Source organism: Eriocheir sinensis, unplaced genomic scaffold (genome assembly GCF_024679095.1).
Source record: "Eriocheir sinensis breed Jianghai 21 unplaced genomic scaffold, ASM2467909v1 Scaffold12, whole genome shotgun sequence".
NCBI lineage: Eukaryota > Metazoa > Arthropoda > Malacostraca > Decapoda > Varunidae > Eriocheir > Eriocheir sinensis.
In genome coordinates, this window is record NW_026110518.1 from 1,487,992 (window position 1) to 1,510,702 (window position 22,711).

Here is a 22,711-nt window from a genome sequence, read left to right on the forward strand (position 1 = left end):
TTGTCTTCTTCTTCTTCCTCTTCTTTGCCTTTCATCCCTTCCTTTCTTCCATATTTCCTATTGTATACATCCATTTTTTCCGCTTCCAAACCCAACACTCTCCTACCCTCATGCCTCTACAACTCTCTTTTATTGGGTCTTCCTCTTCCTCTCCTGTCCCTTATCTCCATACATATCATTCTCCTTCCCTCTTGAACTTTTCTACTCTTTGGTATCGCCTGCAAATCGTGTGTTTATGTTTTAGAAGAGAATGAGAAGAGGGCAAGAGGACAGCAATAGACCGCGTGACACCTGGAGCAAAAACACATGAAATTAGCCTTTTTTGTGTCACCTGATAAGCTAATTAACTGTAGAAGCTTTTTATTCATTTTTTTCTTAATGCACTTAATTGATAGGAAAGACATGATCAATAACAACAGCGGATAATTTGTTCAATCATCCTGTTGTTGTTTTTTTGTATTGTTGTTATTACGAGTTTAAATGATCAGTATATTGTTTGTTCTGTTAATGAATTTGCTTATGAAAAGAATAGAACGAAATTATGAACCCGCTATGCCCACTGTGTCTGTTTATCTCTCTCTCCCTGTCTTCCTCCCTCTCCTCTTTTAATAATGGTATCTTCCTTCCTCAGATTCTAGTTTCATTTAAGGTTCACGTGTATTAATATTAGCAAAATTGTTGAGTATGAAATGATATGAAGGTCATGTTCTCTTTCATTTATATTTTTGCCCCTGATCCTTCTCTAATATTCGTACATTCTCTTTTTAATCAGAATACTGTGTACCTTGAACATGGCTTACCTGTATTATTCTCTCTCTCTCTCTCTCTCTCTCTCTCTCTCTCTCTCTCTCTCTCTCTCTCTCTCTCTCTCTCTCTCTCTCTCTCTCTCTCTCTCTCTCTCTCTCTCTCTCTCTCTCTCTCTCTCTCTCTCTCTCTCTCTCTCTCTCTCTCTCTCTCTCTCTCTCTCTCTCTCTCTCTCTCTCTCTCTCTCTCTCTCTCTCTCTCTCTCTTGCAGGCGGACAACGGCGGTATCGTCATGATCAGCTTCTACAACGATTTCCTGACGTGTGGAAAGACAGCCTCGATACAGGACGTGGTCGGTGAGTGAGGGAGAGGGGAAGGGAGAGAGGGAGGGTACAGAAAGGAGGTAGGAAGGGAGGGAAGGCGAGGGAGGCAGGGTGTCGTTATGTGAGTGAGTGATTGAGTCAAAGAATAAGGGAGTGAAAGAGTGGATAAATGAGGGAAGGAAGGAGAGTGGGTTAGTGAGTTATAAGAGTGAAAGAGTGCATGAATGAGTGAATAAGTGAGGGAGAAAAGGAGGGAGGGAGGGTGGGTTAGTGAGTGTGTGTGTGAGTGTGTGAGTTATAAGAGTGAAAGAAAATATAAGAGAGGATATCACATTCAAGACAGTTTCATCTCTTTTTCCTCCTCCTCCTCCTCCTCCTCGCCTTCCTCTTCTCTCTTCTGTCGTTCTCTTCGTCTAAACTTTTCCTTCCAGCTTCCTCTTGTACCTCCTCCTCCTCCTCCTCCTCCTCCTCCTCCTCCTCCTCCTCCGCGTCCTTCATTCCCACCTCCTCTTTCATCTTTTATTTCTTAGCTTTCTTTCTTTCTTTGTCTTGCTTTCTTTTTATTTATTTTTTTACTTAACTTGTCTTTGTTTATTCTTTCTAATATTTTTTTGTTTTCCTTATTCCTTTCTTCGTCTTCTTTTTCTTCCCCTCTTTTATTTCTTCTTTTATTTTTTGTCTTATATTTTCCTTCTTCGCTCTCGCCTCTTAATTTCCTGTCTTTTTTTTTCCTTTCTTATTGTTCATTATTCCTTCCTTCGTCTGCATTTTCTTTACTTTCTTTTTATTTTCTTATCTTTTCCTTCTTTGACTTCCCTTCTTCGTCTCCTGTTTTTGTTTTTGTTTTCTTTTTCATCCTTTTCTTTTACCTTTTCCTTCCTACGTCTTTCTTTTTATTCTTTCTTCTTACCTCCTGTTATCTTTTTCTTCTTCGCTTTCCTCTCTTCGCCTCCCGTTCTCTCTTTTTATCTCTTTCTATCTCCGCTCTTTCTCTTCCTCGCGTTCTTTATGTCCTGCTTCGCCGTAATTCCTTCAACACTCTCTCTCTCTCTCTCTCTCTCTCTCTCTCTCTCTCTCTCTCTCTCTCTCTCTCTCTCTCTCTCTCTCTCTCTCTCTCTCTCTCTCTCTCTCTCTCTCTCTCTCTCTCTCTCTCTCTCTCTCTCTCTCTCTCTCTCTCTCTCTCTCTCTCTCTCTCTCTCTCTCTCTCTCTCTCTCTCTCTCTCTCTCTCTCTCTCTCTCTCTTTCTTCTTTTCTCTCTTCTATCCTTCTTTCCATTTCTCTTTTTCTTTTTTCGTTTTTTTCTTTTCTGGCATCGCTCTTCCTCCACCTCTTCGTTGTTGTTGTTGTTCTTTTCTGTCTATCTCCTTCCTCTCTTATTTATTTTTTCCCGTGTTTTCTCTCTCGTCTTTCCTTCTCCACCCGTCTTATCTATTAATACCTCCTAGCTCCCACTTATTTTCTTTTTTCTGTTGTTTTTGTCTTTTGTTTTTTGTTTTTTTGTTTCCGTCTCTAATCCCTTCCCCGTCTATTTTTTCCCTTCTCTTTTTTCCCGTCGTAATTATTTCCCGTCTTATATTTTTCCACGTCTCGGATTTTCTCCCAGCGCCGAGTTTCACATCCACTGTCTATTTTAAAACCTCTCTCTCTCTCTCTCTCTCTCTCTCTCTCTCTCTCTCTCTCTCTCTCTCTCTCTCTCTCTCTCTCTCTCTCTCTCTCTCTCTCTCTCTCTCTTTATCTCTTTATCTCTCTCTCTCTCTCACTATTACTGTATTCCCTGTTTCTCCTGTCCATCATATACTCGTATCTATCTTTTACCTCCTCCTCCTCCTCCTCCTCCTCCGTTCCTCTTCTCAAAACCTATCATCACTTTGCTCATTAACTCACTTTCTCTCCTATCTTTATTTTTTTTTTGTGCACCTGAATGATGATAATTTTGCCTCCACTCTCTCCCTCAATCATTCCCTTTCCCTCTCATTACCTTCTACTTTTTTTTTTCCCTTCAATCTTCCCCCAAAATCATCACTTAATTCCTCTTGTTTGTATTTCGACTGCTTCATAATTTTCATCCATTCAAATCGTTTATTTTATCCTCTCGTCTTCACTCTCTTCATCTTGTTTCCATTAATCCTTGTTCATTTTTGCCCTCCACCCCTTCTCCATTCCCTCCACCAGGTCTATCCATCATTTTCCTTCTCCTGTTTCCTTTAATCCTTGCTCATTTTTGTCCTTCGCCCCTTCTCCATTCCCTCCACCAGGTCTATCCATCATTTTCCTTCTCCTGTTTCCTTTAATCCTTGCTCATTTTTGTCCTTCGCCCCTTCTTCACTCCCTCCACCAGGCCTATCTATCATCATTTTTTCTAGTATTTCGTTCGTCTCCTCTTCATTTTCATTCTGGGATTCTTTTTTTTCCCTTCTAATCCTCTTTTCTCTCTTTCAGTATCTTCCTTAGTAGTTTTATTTTCCTTTTTACTCATTTTCTTTTTACCGTTTATCTCCTCTGCACGGTTTTTCGTATATGTTTAGTTTGCTTTATCTCCGTTTTTTTTTATCCTCAGAACACATTTCCTTTTTTTTTAATATTCTTGTCTCCGCTGTCTCCTGTTATCGTTTCTTTTCTTCTTTGTCCTCCTTTCTGCGCTGTGTTTTTATTTCATTTTCCTCTACCGTCCTTTATTCCTACGCAAGGTCAGCAATCACTCATTTTCTCTCTACTCTTTCCTACACTTTTTATTTTATTTTCCTCTACCGTCCTTTATCGATACGCAAGGTCAGCAATCACTCATTTTCTCTCTACTCTTTCCTACACTTTTTATTTCATTTTCCTCTACCGTCCTTTATTCCTACGCAAGGTCAGCAATCACTCATTTTCTCTCTACTCTTTCCTACACTTTTTATTTCATTTTCCTCTACCGTCCTTTATCCCTACGCAAGGTCAGCAATCACTCATTTTCTCTCTACTCTTTCCTACACTTTTTATTTCATTTTCCTCTACCGTCCTTTATTCCTACGCAAGGTCAGCAATCACTCATTTTCTCTCTACTCTTTCCTACACTTTTTATTTTATTTGCCTCTACCGTCCTTTATCCCTACGCAAGATCCACAATCACTCAGCTAGTTTCCTAATCTTCACTTACATACATAAAATCCGTTTCCTATTTTTTTTTATTTATTATTATCTCGCTTCCTCTATTTCCCTTAATCGTTACCAGTCCTCCTTGCTTCATTCACTCTGGCGTTTCCCTTCATCAAGTCCTGTATAGACCGACGCACTGAACCATCGAAACAACAACAGCAATAACGACATCAATAACAGCATGGTCAACGAACAGGATCAGCAGCAATAACAACAGCAAGGACAACAACAACAACAACAACAACAACAACAACAACAACAACAACAACAACAACAACAACCTGTGGCGCCCTCCCCATCATTAATACAGCCGTGCACAATGCAATAATACAATTTGGATTAATATAATTATGAACTTCTATTCTCTACAACTGGATTATACGGGCTCATATTAATTTCTCTCTCTCTCTCTCTCTCTCTCTCTCTCTCTCTCTCTCTCTCTCTCTCTCTCTCTCTCTCTCTCTCTCTCTCTCTCTCTCTCTCTCTCTCTCTCTCTGACTAGTTAATTATTTTCTTATTTTATTGCGGCGTTGTATTATTTTTTGACGTTGTTTTCGAGACTTTTTGATTCGCACGGCAACGGATCAACTCTAAATAAAACAAGAGGTTGAAAAAGTGAAGGTGATAATAGTATGTTGCCTCAGAGCGTTCCAGTGAAGAGTAAACTATAAGCCACTGTTGGAAAGGCTGAATATACGCGAGTTACCGGACCAAACAGGACAAGGATGCGAAGATCGTTTGATTTAAAAGGGACTGAAGTCGACACGTGTGAACAATAGGGGCCGCTTTCACAGTCATTTTGTTTGTTTAGATCGTTACCAATGGCGGTGATCGACGCTATAGTTTTCCACGTGAAACTGGCCGATGGGGTAGTGGCGGCTGCAGAGGGAGCGAGAGGTGTCGAGAGTGTGTGGCAAGGTGCGGGGCTAGGCTAACCCCGCAGCCGCCACTACCCCATCGGCTAGTTTCACGTGGAAAACTATAGCGTCGATCACCGCCCTTGGTAACGATCAAAACAAAGTGGCTGTGAAAGCGACCCTAGGTGTGTATGAGGTATCCAGGAGAAAAGAGAGGATAAGAAGGAGGAAATGGAGGTGGAGGAAAAAAATAGACGAAGAAGAGCAAGATGAGGAGGAGGAAGTGGAAGAGTAGGCAAGAAGACAAAAAGACAGAGAACATAAATAAAACAAGAAAAGAAAAAGACAAAAAGGCAAGACAAAAGAAGACGGCAAAAAGACAGGGGACAAAAAAAAAGAGAAAAAGCAAAACAAAAGACAAAAGAAGAACGAAAAAAGACAGAGAACAAAAATAACACAAGAAGAGAAAATGACAAAAAAAGCAAGACAAAAAAAGAAGAAGGAAAAAGGACAGAACAAAAATAAAACAAGAAGAGAAAAAACAAAACAAGACAAAAGAAGAAGGAAAAAAGACAGAGAACAAAAAAAACAAGAAAAGAAGGACAGAGCAAAAGACAAAAGAAAACTAGCCAAAAAATGCATAGAAGTCGAAAGTTCATAAAATTTCAAAACTTAAACAAAAAGAATGGAAATTGCCCAAAATGAGGGTAATAATTATAATCCTCACATAATAATTTGCGACACGGAAAAAAAAACCAAGCGATTAACTTTGAAAAAAAAACAATCTAATCAAAAGTTGGGATTGGAAAAGGAAGAAAAGTATCTGGATTAAAAACATTTGGGCTTCTGACTCAGAGGAAGAGAAAACACTTAACAGCGGGCAATGATCAACACGTCAACAGAGACTCTTTAAGTGTTCGCTCCAAAGGCTATGTTGCGACGCTAACGGGAGCTTTGAAGAGTCTGATCCCTTATACAAAGAGGTTTTCCGAGTGGCAGCAGGAGGAAGAGGAGAGAAGGATCAGAATGAGAATGAGGAGGATGATTAGGAGGAGGATGATGACGCGGACGAGGACGAGGACGAGGAGGGGGAGAAAGACCAAAAACAACTAGAACAAGAAGAAGAAAAGAAAAAGGAAAGAAAAAATAAAATGTGAAGAAACAGAAGACGTAAAATTGTAAGGAAGAGAAGGATAAGGAGGATGAAATGGAGTAGGAGGAAAGAAATAGATGAAGAAGAGTAAGAGAAAGTGGCGAAAGAGAAAAAGCAGAACCAGGAGAAGCAAAAAGGAGAGGAGGAGGAGAAAGAGGGAAAGGAAAAGGAGAAAACGCAGTGGAGGGAATGAATGTAAGAAGCGCCCATGACAAGGATAACCAACGAGGAAGTGAACTGACTTTTAGAGATGCGCTGTTTGCCACAAGGATGATAAGAGAGAGAGAGAGAGAGAGAGAGAGAGAGAGAGAGAGAGAGAGAGAGAGAGAGAGAGAGAGAGGCAAATAAAATAAAAAAAACAGCGTAGCAAAGAGTAGAGAGAAAATGAATGATTGTGGATCTTGCGTAGGGATAAAGGACGGTAGAGGAAAATAAAATAAAAACGGTGTAGGAAAGAGTAGAGAGAAAATGCGTGATTGTTAGAGAGAGAGAGAGAGAGAGAGAGAGAGAGAGAGAGAATTTACCCTTTCGACACATCACCCGTCCGCTTTATGATTGCTCGTCCTCTGGTTGTCACATTCTTTGACAGCTAATGGCCAATGTGCAGGACAGGAATTTTTTCATAGTATTTATAATTGGTCAACCTCCCCCTCTCTCTCTCTCTCTCTCTCTCTCTCTCTCTCTCTCTCTCTCTCTCTCTCTCTCTCTCTCTCTCTCTCTCTCTCTCTCTCTCTCTCTCTCTCTCTCTCTCTCTCTCTCTCTCTCTCTCTCTCTCTCTCTCTCTCTCTCTCTCTCTCTCTCTCCCATTTGTGTGTGTGGGGGGTGGGGGAGTGTGTGTGTGTGTGTAAGGGACCATTTTTTTATAATTTTGAAGAGCATAATATTTTTTTTTCTTCTCTGCACTAAATATAGAAGCTAATTACGTGTGTGTTGAACGGGGGAGTGTGTCTGTGTGTGTGTGTGTGTGTTTAATGGACCATTTTTTTATATAATTTTAAAGAGCATATTTTTTTTCTTCTCTGTACTAAATATACAAACTATGTGTGTGTTGAATGGGGGAGTGTGTGTGTGATGGAGAGAGGAAGGTTTCAAGCGCGTACACACACACACACACACACACACACACACACACACTCCCCGGCCAGACCAATAACACAAAGTACTAATATTTATGTGTTTACAGCCTCGCGTCTCTCCTCCTCCTCGTGCTTGTTTGCTTGCTTGGCCTAATCTCACCCGGATTACTTTCGCTCTGGTACTTTCCTTCAGTTTCCCTCATTTTTTGTTTAATTTTCACTTTATTTCCGAAACTCTCCTGTTTAGCATCATTATTTTCTTGGTCGTATGTAAAAGTTTATTTAAGTTCGCGTTTTGTATGTAAATGTTTCTCTTCTCATAATTTAATTTCTTTCCAGGATTGTTTTCAGTCTTTTATTTTCTTGTCTTTTATATTTGAGGCTGACATAATTTATTTCGACATCGGTTTTCAATAATGGTTTCCAGATATTGACTTTTTTGTTATCTTCATCTCTCCTTTAGAATAGTATCAGCCTGCTGTTTCCTAATTATTTTGGTCTTGTATGATAATTCATTTTTCATTTCGACAGTAAATCATTGGAAAAATCCTTTAATCCGTATCCTTGGAATGAATACATGATTATATCCTACACTCCATACACCAGACATTTGTTATTTTTGGATCATATTTTACTGTCTTCAGAAGTTTCGATGGCTTCTTTTTCTTTAATGATGGTACATTGTTTTCAAGACTTCTGAGAGAGAGAGAGAGATGGATAAATATTCAATTTCACTCTTGTTGTTTTCAAGCTTCTCTTTTCTCCTCACATTTTATCGTCATTATCATCCCTTTCAGTTGTTTTTAATCCACTTTAGAACACATTAGAGCTTTCCCAACGTCTGTCAGTGTACTCCTTCCTGCTCCCATGAATTCTCTAATTTCATCTCTGTCTGGTTCTGTCTCCCTGGACCTCTCCACCAATGTCTTGGTTGCCACTGTCGTTCGTCTGTCTGTCATTGTTCGTTTGGTCTCATTCAAAACATCTTTCATTTCGATTCTGGTAATGTTAGTTTTATTTCTTTTGACATTCTTTTAATCAACTATTTTGGTACTCACCTTCTCTAATGCTTTGCCTTACTTTTAATTTAATTCCGCCGCATTTCATTCTTCACTTTTCCATCCTCCTCCCTCCACCGTAATGGTCATTTGCGAAGTCATCTTCCGTTATTTTTTCACCAATTACAACAATTAAGTTTCATGTTTTTGTTTTGTTTGCTGTTGTTGCCTCGGTTTCCATTGTCTAATTTGACATTTCATTTAAACTTCTTTCTTAATGTGTTTGGGAGTAATTTTAGCGTTCTTCATCTTCATCCTTTTTTTGCTTTTCTTTCCCTTCTGAATATATATTTCCTTTCCTTCGTCTTCTACCAGACACTTCACCTTTCCTTAATATATTTTTCCTTCTTTCACTTCCTTCCCCACAGTTCACTTCATTAATTTTGCATCGTCCTGCCATTACTGTAACAATTGGACTAATTAACTCTTTTTCTGATTCATTTTTTACTTGGTTATTATTTGTTTAATGGCTTTATTTCAGTCAGGCGGTTCACGCTCGCATTTTGCACTTTCAACTTTTCTTAACTTCTTTATTCTTTCTAATGGACAAGTTTAGCCTCTGTTGTTTTCTTGGGACGGGCCGGCGGCTTATTGCTTCCCAACTAAATTCTGCTCTTAAGCCAAACACCGCCATTATTTAAATATTTATCTTTTCTGTTTATTTCTCTAAGAAGCTTTTGTTTCCTCACTTTTGTTGCGATTCTTCTTCTCTCTCTCTCTCTCTCTCTCTCTCTCTCTCTCTCTCTCTCTCTCTCTCTCTCTCTCTCTCTCTCTCTCTCTCTCTCTCTCTCTCTCTCTCTCTCTCTCTCTCTCTCTCTCTCTCTCTCTCTCTCTCTCTCTCTCTCTCTCTCTCTCTCTCTCTCTCTCTCTCTCTCTCTCTCTCTCTCTCTCTCTCTCTCTTATCCATCTTATAGTCTTTTTAGTATTGCTGTGACGTTTATTGTCGTTCTTGTCAGTGGCCTTTGATATTAATGCTCTGCGGTCTTTTCTATGGCCTATATAACAGCTCCGGTCCACAATTTATTCTCCCAAACACCTTTCATGATCCGTCCTTTAATAAATCATACCATAGTTTCTTTCCATAAATTTACGTGTATTTCCCTGATTTTTTTTTTAATCATAACTTTTTTCTTTCTTTCCTGGATTTACATACATTCTTTTTTACGTCTATACTCTTATTTCCTTGTAAAAACACTACTTATGTTTATTCTGACTCCTTTCTTTGACTTGTAACAGTTTCAGATAGTCATGCACTTGCCTCATATACTTTTCCTTATCTTTTACTTCTAACCCGACATTAGCTCACCCTCTCAAGTATTTCAATTTCTCATCCACCGTTTAATCAGTCTCCTAATATCACTGTAGAACCATTTTTTTTCTCTCCGGTCAATAAAAGTTCACGTCCTCCACGACAATATTTTCATTTATTTTCCTTTCTCTTCGGCCTATAGCATTTCGCGTCCGCCAGTCACTTCGCACGGCCTTTCCATCTTCTTCACTTTTTTGTTATTTTCTCTCTCTAACCTATACCAGTTCAGGTCCGCCATGGCAGTACTTTCGTGTCTCTTTCCCTCTCCTCGGCCTATAACAGTTCGCGTCCGCCAGTCACTCTCCACACGGGCCTCCCATCTCCTTGACTTTTTCACGCGCGCCGTTTCCCGCCGCTCGAGTGTTTTCATTTCCGCGGCTCGTCGACGGGAGGGCGTAAGGGAAAGAGAGAGACGCGACGCTTACTCATTCATGGAGGGTAATGGTCAGAGAGAGAGAGAGAGAGAGAGAGAGAGAGAGAGAGAGTATGAAAGGAAAAAATGGGAAGCGACTAGAGTTCGGTGAAACGCTGAAAATATGATAAGAAAGGGGGGGGTTCTCTCTCTCTCTCTCTCTCTCTCTCTCTCTCTCTCTCTCTCTCTCTCTCTCTCTCTCTCTCTCTCTCTCTCTCTCTCTCTCTCTCTCTCTCTCTCTCTCTCTCTCTCTCTCTCTCTCTCTCTCTCTCTATCTATCTATCTATCTATCTATCTATCTATCAATCTCTCTTCCAGAACATTTTCAGTCTACAATTTTCTTATTATTTCAATTTTCTCTCCTTTTCTTCTCCGTTCTCTTCTCCTTCCTCTCATTTTCCATCTTCTTTCTCTTTTCCTCTTTGCTTCTCTTCCTATTTCATCTTCGCTCCTCAGTGCTATCTTCTCCTCCCTCTCCTCCTCTCTTCTGTCTCTCTTCCTCTCTGGCTTTCATCGAGGAGGGAAGGATCCCCTCCTTCCCTCCTCGATGAAAGCCAGAGAGGAAGAGAGAGAGTAAGGGGGACAGACAGGAGGGAGAGATGAAACCAGAGCAGAATCCACACCAATACATGAATAAAATATGACCTTCTGTCGCCTCCTGGGAGTGACCCCGCTCGCGTGTGTGTGTGTGTGTGTGTGTGTGTGTGTGACCGTACCTTGTTTTGCTGCCTCCGCTTCCTCCTGCTCATCCTCTCCCTCCTCCTCCTCCTCCTCCTCCTCCTCCTCCTCCATATTTCTCATCTTCCCTTCGTTTTCTTTCCGGCGTTGAAGGTGACATTCCAAAAACCAAATAAAAATTCAGAAGCATTTCAAAACAGTTTCCCATTGTTTTCGTCTTTCATTCTTCTGTTTTTTTTTTTTGTTTTTTCATGGTTTCTGTTTTCATTGATGTTTGGTCTTTCCATATGTTTGTTATCCTATATTCTTGTTTCATTGATTTCTATGTTTTCAGTATTATTCTTGTTTTCTAATTTTAGCTCATCTTCTTTATACGTATTTCCATCCATTATTCTTATTTTGCTTTCTGTTGATTCTCTATGTTCATTTTTTTACTATTCATTTCTATCAACATCTTCCTTTATTTCCTTCTACGGTCTCATATATTTCATTTAGGCTTTTTTTCCTGTTTTCTACCTTATGTTTTATCAAATTTTCCATCCCATTTATTTTATTTTCCTCCGGTCTCATCTTTTATTCGTTTTTTTAATCTCTTTTCTCTGTTCAGCGTCCATTTTTCGTCCTGTTATATTTTTTATCTCCATTTCCTGCTTCTCCTTTCCAACGCTTCCCATCCTTCATTCTGTTGACCTTTCCCCCGTTTTCCATTTCTATCTCTCGTCGCTCAATCTCCTTCCTCAGTCTCGCTCTTTATTGCCCTTGACTTTACGCCTTTTTTTTTCCTTTTATCAGCTCATATTGCATCTTTTTTTACCGTGCGTCTGCCTCTGTGTGTGTGTGGGTGGCGGTGAGGTGACCATCCATTTGTCCCACCTCCACTACCACCAAACCACCACTTCACCAACACCCTAACCACCACCAGCACGTCTCCTCTCCCTCAGGTCACATCAACCACGTACGGACCATGGCTGGGGTGGACTATGTAGGGCTCGGGGCTGGCTACGACGGTATAAACAGGTGAGAGGGTGAGGGGGCGGCGGTGTCTCTGGGTACGAGTGTGAGACAAGAGACCATATTCTCAAACATTTCAAAACTCAAGCGCACACATTTGACAAGGCTTTCGTAGGAGTTAAAGGCATATCTATGGGTAGTTGTATGTCCCTGGTTGTAGTTTGACAAAGTTCCTGTACTAAGAAGAGAAAGAAGACTCCTGAGAACCCAATTAGTCTCCTCTTTGGCCTTTGTAAATAGGTGATGTGATTGGCGGAAGCGTCTTAGGATACCGACCAAGGAAGGATGTGAGCTGCTTGTGACGGAAGGCGTGGGTGAGATCAAAGATTCGCCTGTGTGTGGAATCAAAGTTGTGTGTGAGGTATTGCGTTGGTGTGAGGTGTGAGTGTGTGAGCGACAAGAAAGGATGTGAGCTGCTTGTGACGGAATTCGTGGGTGAGATCAAAGATTCGCCTGTGTGTGGTAAGTGGGGCAAGGTGTGAGTGTCGCGCGTGTATATGTGTGGCGGAGGGAGGGGGGGATAGAAGTGCTTTAACAGATGTGGGTGTGGGCAGGGGGTAAGGATATGCAAGTGTTAATAGAAGGTATGCGTGTGTGTGGAATCAAAGGTGTGTGTGTGAGTGAGGTATAGCGTTGGTTAGGGGAGAGTGTGGGGTGTTGAGACATCTTGGTGGCTCAGTAAGAAGCGTGGTGTGGGCAGGACAGGTGAGTAATTACGTGGGTGAGGTAATTACAGGTGGGTGTCTGAGGGACGGCGTCATTACAGATGATTATAGTTGTCCATCACTTATTATGTACCCGGATAAGTTAGTTAGAGATTGGAAAGTGGAAAGGCGCGCAAGGTTTGAAAATGAAGATAGAGGTCTGAATTTAGGGGACTGAATCTTTAAAGTGGTTATTATAGTGGACTTGTATGTAGCTTCCTGAGGTTGAAAAAAAAAAAAAAAAGGTTGAAGGAGAACATTTATGATGCGTCTCTGAAGGTGAAAACGAAAAAGGGAAGAACGTGTGTGATTTTTTTTTCATTCAATATTGTGTACAAATAAAAAGAAATGTAGAGTTGTTGTAGTACGTATCAGGCTGTTTCTTGTTACTCGTACACACACACACACACACACACACACACACACACACACACACATAAGGCCGCGTCACTTACACACACGAAGCCCATTATGTTGTTGATCAAAGTTTATTATAAGTTTAAATGATGGGTTAATAGCTTAGCAACCCTTACATAATGGCTCGTCGGCTCACACATAATAATCGCATCATCTGAACTTCTCGGCCGTTATCTTCAAAGGCTCAAGCGGGAGGCGCCAAGAATGTAAACTTGTCACATTAGAAACAGGAAATTTTATATAACGAAAAATATAGCTTTGGTGTTTTGTAAAAGTTCTTTGAAGTGTGTGTGTTTATTTAAGTATTGTGAGCTCATGAGAGAGAAGAGAGAGAGAGAGAGAGAGAGAGAGAGAGAAAGAAGAAAAAGAGAGAAGAGAGAGAGAGAAGAGAGAGAGAGAGAGAGAGGTTCGGTGAAACACGAAAATATGATAAAAGGGGGGTTCTCTCTCTCTCTCTCTCTCTCTCTCTCTCTCTCTCTCTCTCTCTCTCTCTCTCTCTCTCTCTCTCTCTCTCTCTCTCTCTCTCTCTCTCTCTCTCTCTCTCTCTCTCTCTCTCTCTCTCTCTCTCTCTCTCTCTCTCTCTCTCTCTCTCTCTCTCTCTCTCTCTCTCTCTCTCTCTCTCTCTCTCTCTCTCTCTCTCTCTCTCTCTCTCTCTCTCTCTCTCTCTCTCTCTCTCTCTCTCTCTCTCTCTCTCTCTCTCTCTCTCTCTCTCTCTCTCTCTCTCTCTCTCACTAACTATAAAAAAGGGTATAATAACAGATATATTGAGAATTGAATATATAGGCACGGAGATATACGAAGAGATAGATAGATAAAAAGATAGATAGATAGATAGACACAAACACACAAACAAATAAATGCATGTATAAACAATGCAGATAAAGAGCAAGAAGACAAGATAGACAAATAGATTAGATGTTGATAGATAGACATACATAACTAAATAGGTAGATTAATAGATCGATATATTGATAAACAGATTAGCAAGCAAATAAATACATATAAACAGGCAGATAAGTAAAGAAAAAACCCAGACAACTAGAGAAAAACGAACGAACAAACAAACAGCCAGGGACACTGTACTAGCCGACGCCTCATCCTGCAGGACTCCCGTGGGCCTGGAAGACGTTTCGAAGTATCCTGAGTTGTTCGCCGAGCTGCTCAAGGACTCCACGTGGTCGCTGCAGGACCTCAAGAAGCTGGCGGGACTCAACCTCCTGCGGATCATGTCTCAGGTGGACCAGGTAGGTGGGTGGGTGAGAGGGTGGAGGGTAGTGTGGGTGGAGGTTGCGGTGTGGTTGGGTGTGGGTGAGGAGGGGGTGTGGGGAGGTGTAGGTGGGTTGGGTAAGGTGTGTGAGGGGGTGGAGGGTAGTGTGGGTGGAGGTTGCGATGTGGTTGGGTGTGGGTGAGGAGGGGGTGTGGGGAGGTGTAGGTGGGTTGGGTAAGGTGTGTGAGGGGGTGGAGGGTAGTGTGGGTGGAGGTTGCGGTGTGGTTGGGTGTGGGTGAGGAGGGGGTGTGGGGAGGTTTAGGTGGGTTGGGTAAGGTGTGTGAGGGGGTGGAGGGTAGTGTGGGTGGAGGTGGCGGTGTGGTTGGGTGTGGGTGAGGAGGGGGTGTGGGGAGGTGAAGGTGGGTTGGGTAAGGTGTGTGAGGGGGTGGAGGGTAGTGTGGGTGGAGGTGGCGGTGTGGTTGGGTGTGGGTGAGGAGGGGGTGGAGGTGTGTGGAGGTGTTGGTGATTTTTTTTTTTTTTTTTTTACCAACAAAGGAGACAGCTCAAGGGCACAATAAAAAGTAAACAGTAATAAAAAAAAAAGCCCGCTACTCGCTGCTCACAAAAAGAATGCAAAGAGGTGGCCGGGTGTGAATGGGGGTGGAAATTTGAGTTTGAAAAGGGTACGAAAAAGATAATTCATGCCATCTTGGTTGACTGATTGCATGGTATGGATCACCGCTTTCCTTTCTTCTGCTGTTATTGTATTCAAATTAATATAAGTGTCAATCTTCTTCCAATTTTTCCTTTTATCTTTATTTTTATATTTTGCTTCTTTTTCATCTTGTTTCCTTTTCCGTTCTTGTTATTTTTTCCCTTTTACTAATACTTTTTTATGCGCGCGCACACACACACACACACACACACACTGGGCCGCGACATTTCTACACATGACGGCCATTTCTCGTCGCCGCTCTTCCACACACACGCCCTCCATCACTCCTCGACCTCCGGAAGCCCCGCGGCCCGGCGTGGCACCGCGCCTCTCCAGAGTAATGGCGCCTAAAGCCGTGATGCTCCATTGCCCTCCGGTGCCAACTCGGAGACAGAGTGCCGTGGCGATAGGCGGCCTGGCACTCCCTGGCACTCCCTGGCACTCACCCATCCCAGGCACCTCACGATAACGCCTGTCACTCTGCCGTCTCTATGTCACCCCAGGGCCATAGAGTAGAAGTGTTTGGTCAACCTCATCCCTGGCACCTCATGATAACGCCTGTCACTCTGCCGTCTCTATGTCACCCCGGGGCCATAGAGTAGAAGTGTTTGGTCAACTTCATCCCCGGCACCTCATGATAACGCCTGTCACTCTGCCGTCTCTATGTCACCTCAGGGCCATAGAGTAGAAGTGTTTGGTCAACTTCATCCCCGGCACCTCATGTTAACGCCTGTCACTCTGCCGTCTCTATGTCACCCCAGGGCCATAGAGTAGAAGTGTTTGGTCAACCTCATCCCAGACACCTACGGATAACGCCTGTCATTGCCGCCTCTATGTCACCCCAGGGCCATAGAGTAGAAGTGTTTGGTCAACTTCATCCCAGACACCTACGGATAACGCCTGTCCCTCTGCCGTCTCTATGTCACCCCAGAGCCATAGCATAGAAGTGTTTGGTCAACTTCATCACGGGCGCCATCTTGTTGCCGGAAGAGCAGCGCGAAATTCAAGTTGATGGTGATATAATAGTGTTTTTGTGTGCTATATGTGTGCTTCTTCGAGATCCAGATGATACTTAGAGCACGAAAGAAACACTATCAACATCAATTAAAATATCCCTTGGCTCTTTTATTCTCTTTTCTATTCCCTGGCCCTCTGTTTTTTTCTGTTTTTTTTACAACAAAGGAGACAGCTCAAGGGCACAAAAAAAGGAAACAATAATAAAAAAAAAAGCCCGCTACTCGCTGCTCCTAAAACCTTCTACCTCTTTTTTACAACAAAGGAGACAGCTCAAGGGCACAAAAAAAGGAAACAATAATAAAAAAAAGCCCGCTACTCGCTGCTCCTAAAACCTTCTACCTCTTTTTTACAACAAAGGAGACAGCTCAAGGGCACAAAAAAAGGAAACAATAATAAAAAAAGCCCGCTACTCGCTGCTCCTAAAGCCTTCTACCTCTAGTTATCCCTTTCCTTCCCTTCCTCCTGGCTCCCTCGCACTCTGGGTACCTCGTGACACCCTCCCTCCCCTCTCCTCACATTGGCATTTTATATACTGTCACTTTCCCCTCCTCTTATTCTCTCCGCTGGTCCCCCGTCTCCTTAAACATCCAGTTCCCTTAAGTCCCCCCTCCCAGACGCTTATCATTGTTGTTGTTGTTATTGTAGTTGTTATTGTTGCTGTTACTGTTATTCCTATTTATTGATCATTTTTGTATTTCTCAAGTTCTGTTATAGTGTGATAGATTGTCAGGAGTGCTCTAGTCATCATATCGTAATTTAAGGCCAAATTTCGTTCACGGGTCTATCATTATTTTCTTGTGAAGGGCCGTTCAAGTAAAGGAGATTTTGATGGACGAAAATGCTAAGTCCCTGGATTATTCTTTTATGGGACTTCGTTAAACTCTTCGAAACGTTGGTACATTTATTCAAACAGGCTTTCGCGGAAGTTGTCGGGGTTTCCATTGGTGGTTTCCTGAGCCTAGCGGTAGTTTTGCAAAGCTTCCGCGCTGTGAACGAGGAAAACACTCGACGTAGCTCCTCTCTGGCATTAAAAAAAATAGATCGGTTTTATAAGACACTCTCGCTTTTCACATCAGCTATTTCTAAAGGTCAAAGAGGGGGCCAATCGGGTTGTGATGAGTGTTTCTTAGGTTCACGGTACAGAAGAAGGGTCATAAAACTACTCCTGGAAATGCCCACAACTCCTACGAAAGCCTTGGCTGTCATATGAACCGTATTTTAATCTCCCAAACCTCCATTCTTTTTTGTATTAATCTCCCGTCGCTGGGCTTCCCGACAATAACTCAGACGGCCGCTGTATTATTTTTCCTCCTCATATCTTCCATCTCGCTCCGACGCCATTGTTTCCACCATCACCAACACCTCCGCCTCCCCCCTCATCCACCGTGCTCCCTCATACCCCCACACAAGTCATTCTCTCTAGGCACCTTCCTTCCCTTCCACTCCCCACCACCCTGCCTCCTCCCCTACACTATCAGACACATACGCAAGTCACCCCTTCCTCCCCTTCCACTATTCACCATACCTTCTTCCCTTCCACGTCACTTTTCAACACCTTCACCCCCACCACCCAACCTCCACTACGCCCTTCCTCTTCCCTCCTATACCAAGCACCCATCCACCCACCTCCTGCTCCCCCCCCTCCTCTATTCAACATTCCATACTGTCATTCCTTCCACGTTACTCACAACACCCCCTCCACCTCACTACCACCCCTACCTTTCTCCTACGAGTGCCCCCTCCTCCCTTTTCACACCGTCAAGCACATCCACCCCCCTCCCCTCCCTCCCTCCCCGCAGTACCATCCTTTTCCCCTTCCACTCCATCTCGCTCACCGCCACCGCCGACAAACAAAGCGAGTTCAGTGAAGTGGGACGAATAGAGCACCAGACATCGCCTCCCGCCCCGCCATGCCCGCCAACCCTGAGCCACGGACGCCAGCTGCTGCTGGAGACGACCTTTCCTGCGACCTTTCCGCGGCGTGACCTTCCCCGGCGCAGCGTCAAAACCTCAAGGGGAGAGAGCACACAGATGACCATGAAGACTCACACGGATGCAAAAATTGAAAGCTATGTAAGAAGTTTGATCCTCTAATGCACGGAGGTACCAGATGTGGTCTTAAAACTATGTATAACGTATACACAAGACTTACTTCCTTTGTGGGCGCCTCCCGACGACGAAAACTACCGAGACATCTGAAATATATCATTCTACTTTAAAAACAGGATGCATGGTCATACGGTGAAGCCTTCTGGGTGGGGGCCATAACAGCCTAATGGTCCGAGATGGGCTGGGACGCGAGGCCGCAGATGAAACATTACTCAAGTTTATGGCGCTGGGAATTCTTCATACGGCCGCGCGGGGAGAGGGACGAGACGGGCGCTGCGGGAGGGGAGGACAGAGATGAGAGAGGGTGACGCTGAAGAAACAAAAGAATGACGACTACATGAATGGAGTGAGAGTAAAAAGAAAGAAGACAAGGAAGAAGAGTATCACAGAGGGGGACAGAGACAGCGAGAGTAATGACGAAGACACAAAAGAAAAAGAGAAAAACTGCTTGAATGGAGTAAAAGAAAAATGAAGAAAAAAAGAAAGAAGCATACCAGAGTGGAGGATAGAGAGACATGAGCGAAACCCTGAAGAAATAAAGATAGAGGAAGACTGTATGCATGACGTGAAGGAAAGGGCAAGACAAATGAAAGAATACCAGAGAGGGGGATCGGAAGAGGAGATCAACCGTTAACAAGTAAAGAAAAGAGGAAGAATGTGAAGAGAGAGAGAGAGAGAGAGAGAGAGAGAGAGAGAGAGAGAGAGAGAGAGAGAGAGAGAGAGAGAGAGAGAGAGAGAGAGAGAGAGAGAGAGAGATGGTAGAGGACAGAAAGAGGAGAATATCACTTAACACAGAAGAAGAAAAATACCGTTTGGATGAAGTAAAAGAAAAAGGAAGAAAAAATAAAGACAGGAGAGAATAGAGACCAAAAAAAAGACAGGAAACAATAAAAAGAGATAGAGGAAGAAGCAGAAATAAAATGAAAAGACAAGCAGGAGAAAGGAAAGGCAAATAAAACGAAAGAAGAAAAGAAAGAAAAACGGAGAATGTCAGAAAGAGAAGACAGAACAAAGAAAAGAAGAAAAAGGACATAATGAATAAATACAAAACAATAGAAGCACAAATAAAAAAAAGGTAGAAGCGGGAGGGTGACGAAAGACAAATAGAAGACAAGAAGAAAAAAAAAAGAAACGAATACCAGAGACAATACAGACCAAAAAGAAGACAACACATAATAATAAAAGATAGAGGAAGAAGAAAAAATAAAATAAAAATAGGGCAGAAGCGGGAGGGTAAGGAAAGACAAATAGAAGACAAGAAGAAAAAGAAAAAGAAACGAATACCAGAGACAATACAGACCAAAAAGAAGACAACACATAATAATAAAAGATAAAGGAAGGAGAAAAAATAAAATAAAAATAGGGCAGAAGCGGGAGGGTAAGGAAAGACAAATAGAAGGAAAGAATTCGTCTTCTTCTTCTTCTATTTCTCTCTTATTCTTCTTCGTCTTCTTCTTCTTCTCATTCTTCCTTCAGCGTCCTTATTTTCCCTTAAGGGGTTGGATGGGCTATGAGTCTCCCACGATAACAGACTCTGCCGTTCATCCATCCCGTGTCTTCCTCCACACACCGTCTCCAGCAGGTCTTCTTCTGTCTTCCAGCTTGTCGTCCCCTTCTTCCGCCACCTCCGAATCCCTTCTGAGCACACGGCAAAATTGAGACTCGACAGAAATTGTAGCTCACCTCACCACGCAGAGAAGGTGTCGCCGAGGGGGGTAAGACGTGTGACCCCCCGAGCCAGACATCGAAATCACATAGACATTCTTTTTCTTTTAGCGTTTCAAGTTGTTTCGTCACAGACACAAAAAAAAATCCACTCTTTGCTCGCTTTAAAGATTCAGGCAAGGGTCTACCGTGTATGCAAATTGTCACTATACGAATACTTAGTTTTACCCCATTTAAAGATTCAGGCAAAGGTCTCTGTGTATGCAAATTTTCACTATACGAATATTTATTTCATTTATTTTTTCACTAGGTAGGTTAGTCCCTTGCACACAATGAGAGACAGATGTATTATGTTATGACTTATTAACACATATACACATCATGATACATCTATTAAAGGTTATACTACTGGCCGTTTCGTGGATAAGTGTTCCAAACCCTGTTAAACATTCTTTTTTAACGTTTCAAGTTGTTCTGTCACTAGAAAAAAGAAAAAAATGGTTCCTCTCTTTCGTGGATAAATGTTTCAATCCCACTTTGCATTCTTTCTCTCCTTTCTTCTTTTTGGGGGCGTTCACAGTTCAGTTTCGCTTTTAAACGAGGAAGAGAGAGAAAAGAATGAATGGTATTAGTTTTACAGCTTATACATTACAGGAAGAGGCTTGCGCATGCGTGTATCAGTGTCAGAAGTTAAAATTACATCATCAAGTATACGTCAGACTAATACCCATGCGTGAGGGGCGGCGTAGCGGTGTGAGCCAACATCCAACATCACAGGGACGTAAAGTCTCAAGCGGCGACGCAGCGAAAACACATAAATAAGTAAACAGATTAACGAACTTTAAAGAAATGCTAGTTGATAGGAATGATGGTGGTAGTAGTAGTAGTAGTAGTAGTAGTAGTAGTAGTAGTAGTAGTAGTAGTAGTAGTCCTTCCCATTCCTTTCTTCCATTCTTTATTCCTCAGTCTTTTCACAGCTTTTTTTCAGTCTTTACTATTCTTTCCTTCCCTTTCTAGTGCAAGAGGAGCCCTTTTTTTTAATTCTACGGGCTTTTCACAACCTTTTTCACCGTACTGACGACTCCGTGCGTCCTCCCCGTGTAGAGGTGCGGGAGACAAAATATCTTTATTCCAATTATTATCACTATTTGTACTACTACTACTACTACTACTACTACTACTACTACTACTACTACTACTACTACTACTACTCCTACTACTATTGTTTCCTTTGTTCCTTCCCTCTGTAGGTGCGGGAGGAGCTGGCAGGGGAGAAACCGTCTGAGGAGATCATTCCTATTCACGACATCGACACCCGCTGGCCGTGCAGGTACAAGTTCGCCAGCCTGGATGACACCCGCACCTGACCTCGCTCACCCGCCTCACCCACCGTCACCCGCCTCACCCCCTCACGATACCTTCAAGAACTAACCCACTGAAGGAAGATGAGGGAGAACGAATAGCCACTTCAATCCCCTTCATCCACCATCTTAATCCCCTTCACCCAACTCATCCATCTCTCCTAACTCACCCACCCTTCTTACCCGCCTCACCCCCTCACGATACCTTCAAGAATTAACCCACTGAAGGAGGATGAGAGGGAACGAATGCCCGCCTAATCCACTTCATCCATCCCTCCCATTTCACCCATGCTCACCCACCTCCTACCTCTTCCTCTTCCCTCACCCCCACATCATCCACTTCCCAGCCTCTCCTTTTCTCCATCCCCCCATCCTCACCCAATTCCCTCCTCTTATCCCCTTCACCCACCTCATCCATCCCACCCAAGCTCATCCATCACCCACTTCCCAGCCTCTCCTCTTCTCCATTCTTCCATCCTTCATCCATTTTACTCCTCTTAGCCCCTCCACCCATCTCACCCGTCTCATCCACCCTCTTCCCTCTCCCGTCATCCATTCCACCTCTTTATCATACCAAGCTGGCTACCCTCACTTAATCCCTTCTTCTTCACCTCAATCCCCCACATCATTCTCCTACGCCAAGCTGAATTCTTATACCTCTCCCTCCCTTCCCCTTCCATCCTCCCCTTCATTCCCCATCCCGCCCTTCCCCCTCCGTCCTCCCCTTCATTCCCCCTCCGTCCTCCCTTCCCCCTCCGTCCTCCCCTTCATTCCCCATCCCGCCCTTCCCCCTTCGTCCTCCCTTCCCCCTCCGTCCTCCCCTTCATTCCCCATCCCGCCCTTCCCCTTCCGTCCTCCCTTCCCCCTCCGTCCTCCCCTTCATTCCCCATCCCGCCCTTCCCTTTCCGCCCGCCCTTCCCCCTCCGTCCTCCCCTTCATTCCCCATTCCGCCCTTCCCCTTCCGCCCGCCCTTCCCCCTCCGTCCTCCCCTTCATTCCCCATCCCGCCCTTATCCCTTCCCCTCCCTTTTATCTTGCCCAGTGTGTTTCTTATTTTCCTTTTTCTCTTTTTTTTTTGTCTGTTTCCTAATTATCTTTTTTTTTTCTTTTAGACAATTTTGTTGAATGCGTTTTTTTTTTTCTTGTCATTTTGTTTTTCCTTTTTTCCTTCTTCCCTTTCATCTCTTCCTTTTTTTCTCTCTTTTTTTTCTTTATCATCCTTCCTAATTTCTTCTTATAGACCATTTTGTTGCATGGATTTTTTTGTTTTTCACTTTTTCTGTTTCCTTTTTTTCTTTGTTTTCCTTTCTTTTATCTTTTTCTATATTGTTCTTTTTTTCTTTTTTCTTTCTTTTCTATCTTTTTATCTTTTTCATTTTTCTTTTCTTCTCTTTCTTAATCTGGCCTATTTTTGTTTTTACTGCCTTCCTTTTCTTTCTTTCTTTCTTTCTTTGGTTCTTTCTTTCTTTTTATCCTCCACTTATTACTTATTTATCTATATGTTTGTTTATTTATTTATTCTCACCAGTCTCATTCTCCTCCTCTTCCTCCTCCTCCTCCTCCTCTTCCTCCTCTCCTTTCCCCCTCCTCACACAAAAAGTCACCCTCATCACCTAAACGACCTCATATGTTTACTCAGACCTCTATTTATAAACACCTTCTCGTCATCCATGGAGTTCTTCAGTATTTGTCTCGCTAAGGAAAGTCTCTGTTATTCGAAGTATATACTTTTGCTAACAACCTGGAGTGTTATTCTAACCT

The 22,711-nt window shown here is 42.9% G+C and overlaps 1 protein-coding gene across 1 annotated transcript; it reads left to right on the forward strand.

Moving 5' to 3' along the window:
* The first annotated feature begins 1,017 nt into the window (after positions 1-1,017).
* On the forward strand, positions 1,018-21,669 carry LOC126989515 (dipeptidase 1-like). The gene is made up of 4 exons (XM_050848092.1): positions 1,018-1,100; positions 11,687-11,762; positions 13,983-14,121; positions 20,841-21,669. The coding sequence occupies exons 1-4, from the start codon at positions 1,037-1,039 to the stop codon at positions 20,955-20,957; spliced, it is 396 nt and encodes a 131-aa protein (XP_050704049.1). The 5' UTR covers positions 1,018-1,036; the 3' UTR covers positions 20,958-21,669.
* The last annotated feature ends 1,042 nt before the right edge of the window (positions 21,670-22,711 follow it).